The sequence below is a fragment of the Mandrillus leucophaeus genome, unplaced genomic scaffold (genome assembly GCF_000951045.1).
Source record: "Mandrillus leucophaeus isolate KB7577 unplaced genomic scaffold, Mleu.le_1.0 Scaffold86, whole genome shotgun sequence".
NCBI classification, from domain to species: domain Eukaryota; kingdom Metazoa; phylum Chordata; class Mammalia; order Primates; family Cercopithecidae; genus Mandrillus; species Mandrillus leucophaeus.
The window spans coordinates 2,166,606-2,168,232 of NW_012109363.1; the positions used below are offsets into that span (position 1 = coordinate 2,166,606).

General features: G+C 59.9%; 1 protein-coding gene across 1 annotated transcript in view; it reads right to left on the reverse strand.

The window, feature by feature from the left end:
- Positions 1-1,627, reverse strand: part of TNFRSF10D (tumor necrosis factor receptor superfamily, member 10d, decoy with truncated death domain) — an 83,815-nt gene that overhangs the window by 45,229 nt on the left and 36,959 nt on the right. The window contains exons 5-6 of the mRNA XM_011968851.1: positions 1,295-1,545; positions 688-719 (exon numbers count right to left, since the gene is read on the reverse strand). Coding sequence (XP_011824241.1) covers positions 688-719; positions 1,295-1,545 — 283 coding nt within the window. The remainder of the gene's footprint in view (positions 1-687; positions 720-1,294; positions 1,546-1,627) is intronic.

Genomic DNA, 1,627 nt, shown 5'->3' on the forward strand with positions numbered 1-1,627 from the left:
GGAGGCACTGCCATCTCCCACTGTCCTCAAAGTCCTGTGCAGGCAGCAGGCCAGGCATGGCACAGTCCCTCCTCAACTCACCAGCAGACGCTGTGCCTCCTCTGGCGACTGTACAGTCACACCTGTTGGCTCTGCCGACTCCTGACCTTTGATTTCCTGCTCAGAGACCTGGGTGGGCTGCAAGAATCTGGTACTCAGGCTCTCGTTGCGGGCATTGTCCTCCGTCCCAGGAACTCGTGAAGGACGTGAACGCCGGAAAAAGACCTTGGGAAGGCAAACAGCCCACTCCAGTCCACACCCAGGGCTCAGATTCAAGGTCCCCAGTTGGCAGCTGGACCTGCCATCCCCAATCCCTCCCAATGAGGTCACCCCAGGCAGCTGAGGCTCAGCACATCCAGCATCCACTGCGGAGGTGGGTCAGGTGGGCACCCCATCCCCACGGGGTCAGCTGTGGAGTGATGGTGTCACCCAGGCTGCAGGAAGGACGGGGCTGCAGCACGGCCCGCCAGTCTGTGTGCTGCTCAAAATGGCCATGTGTCCCCCACAGTCAGCCCAGATACCCCAGGCCACGTCAGAGAGTCAGGGCAGCTACGAGGACAAGGAATTGTGTCCACCCGGGCTCGCCAGTGGACGGGAAGCAGTTCCTGAACCCATGAAGCCCCCAAGTTTCTGGAGAAACCAACTTACTCTGTGCACACGTTCGGGGTCCCCTCCACCACCTGGAAGAGAAGGAGTCTCCTTAGCAGGCAGGGAGGGGCCCACACAGCACCCCCCTCCCAGAGGACAGCGGGGCACAGGGGTAGGCTGGGGGCAGGGACACTGGACAAGGAGCCCTGGGGCTGGGAACAGGAATAGGGCCTTACAATTCGGGGACACCCTGAGGAAGGGGGATGAGAAGGGGAACTAGAGTAAAAACCAACACGTGGAAAATCTCTATGTTCTGCTCTGACCAAGGCTGAATAAATCCCAGAACCACTTCTCATCCTGACCCTTGTCACCCAGTTGAGGAGCCGACTGCCCCCTGCCTGGCTGGGCCTGAAAGTGGGAGGAACTGGCCCTGCCCTCCTACACTTGGCTGGGAGATGAGGGGACCCCCAGCCCCGAGAGAGGCAATGAGACCAGGGTCCTGGGGGATACACGGGATGTGGGGATGGGGCGATCACAAGGCGGAAGATCGAGCCAGGCTGGAGACACTTGGACCAGGGGCAGGGATGGGGATTACTGTCTGTGGGAACAGAGTGGGAGGGGGCAGGGCAGACAGTGTCCAGCGCCCCCACCCTCAGCCAGCACCTACCTGAGCAGATGCCTTTCAGTGAAGAAATGAGTTTCTTCCGACGTAAAATGCAAACAAACGCAGCCACGAACAGAATGATGAAGACTGTAACGACGCCGGCTATGAGACCGTAAAGGTCAGGAGTCCCCAGGCTGGTGGGCACTGTGTCTTCCGCCGCGGGGGTTTTCCCAGTGGAACTGGCAGCTGATGCACTGCAGTTGATGTCACTCCAGGGCGTACAATCACTGATCTTGATCATCCCTCTGGGACACCTGGGTACACACAGGGATGGAGACGGGGACTCCTGATGGAAAGCTGGCCAGGTGAGATGAAAGAGGAGCCACCCTCCCTGCC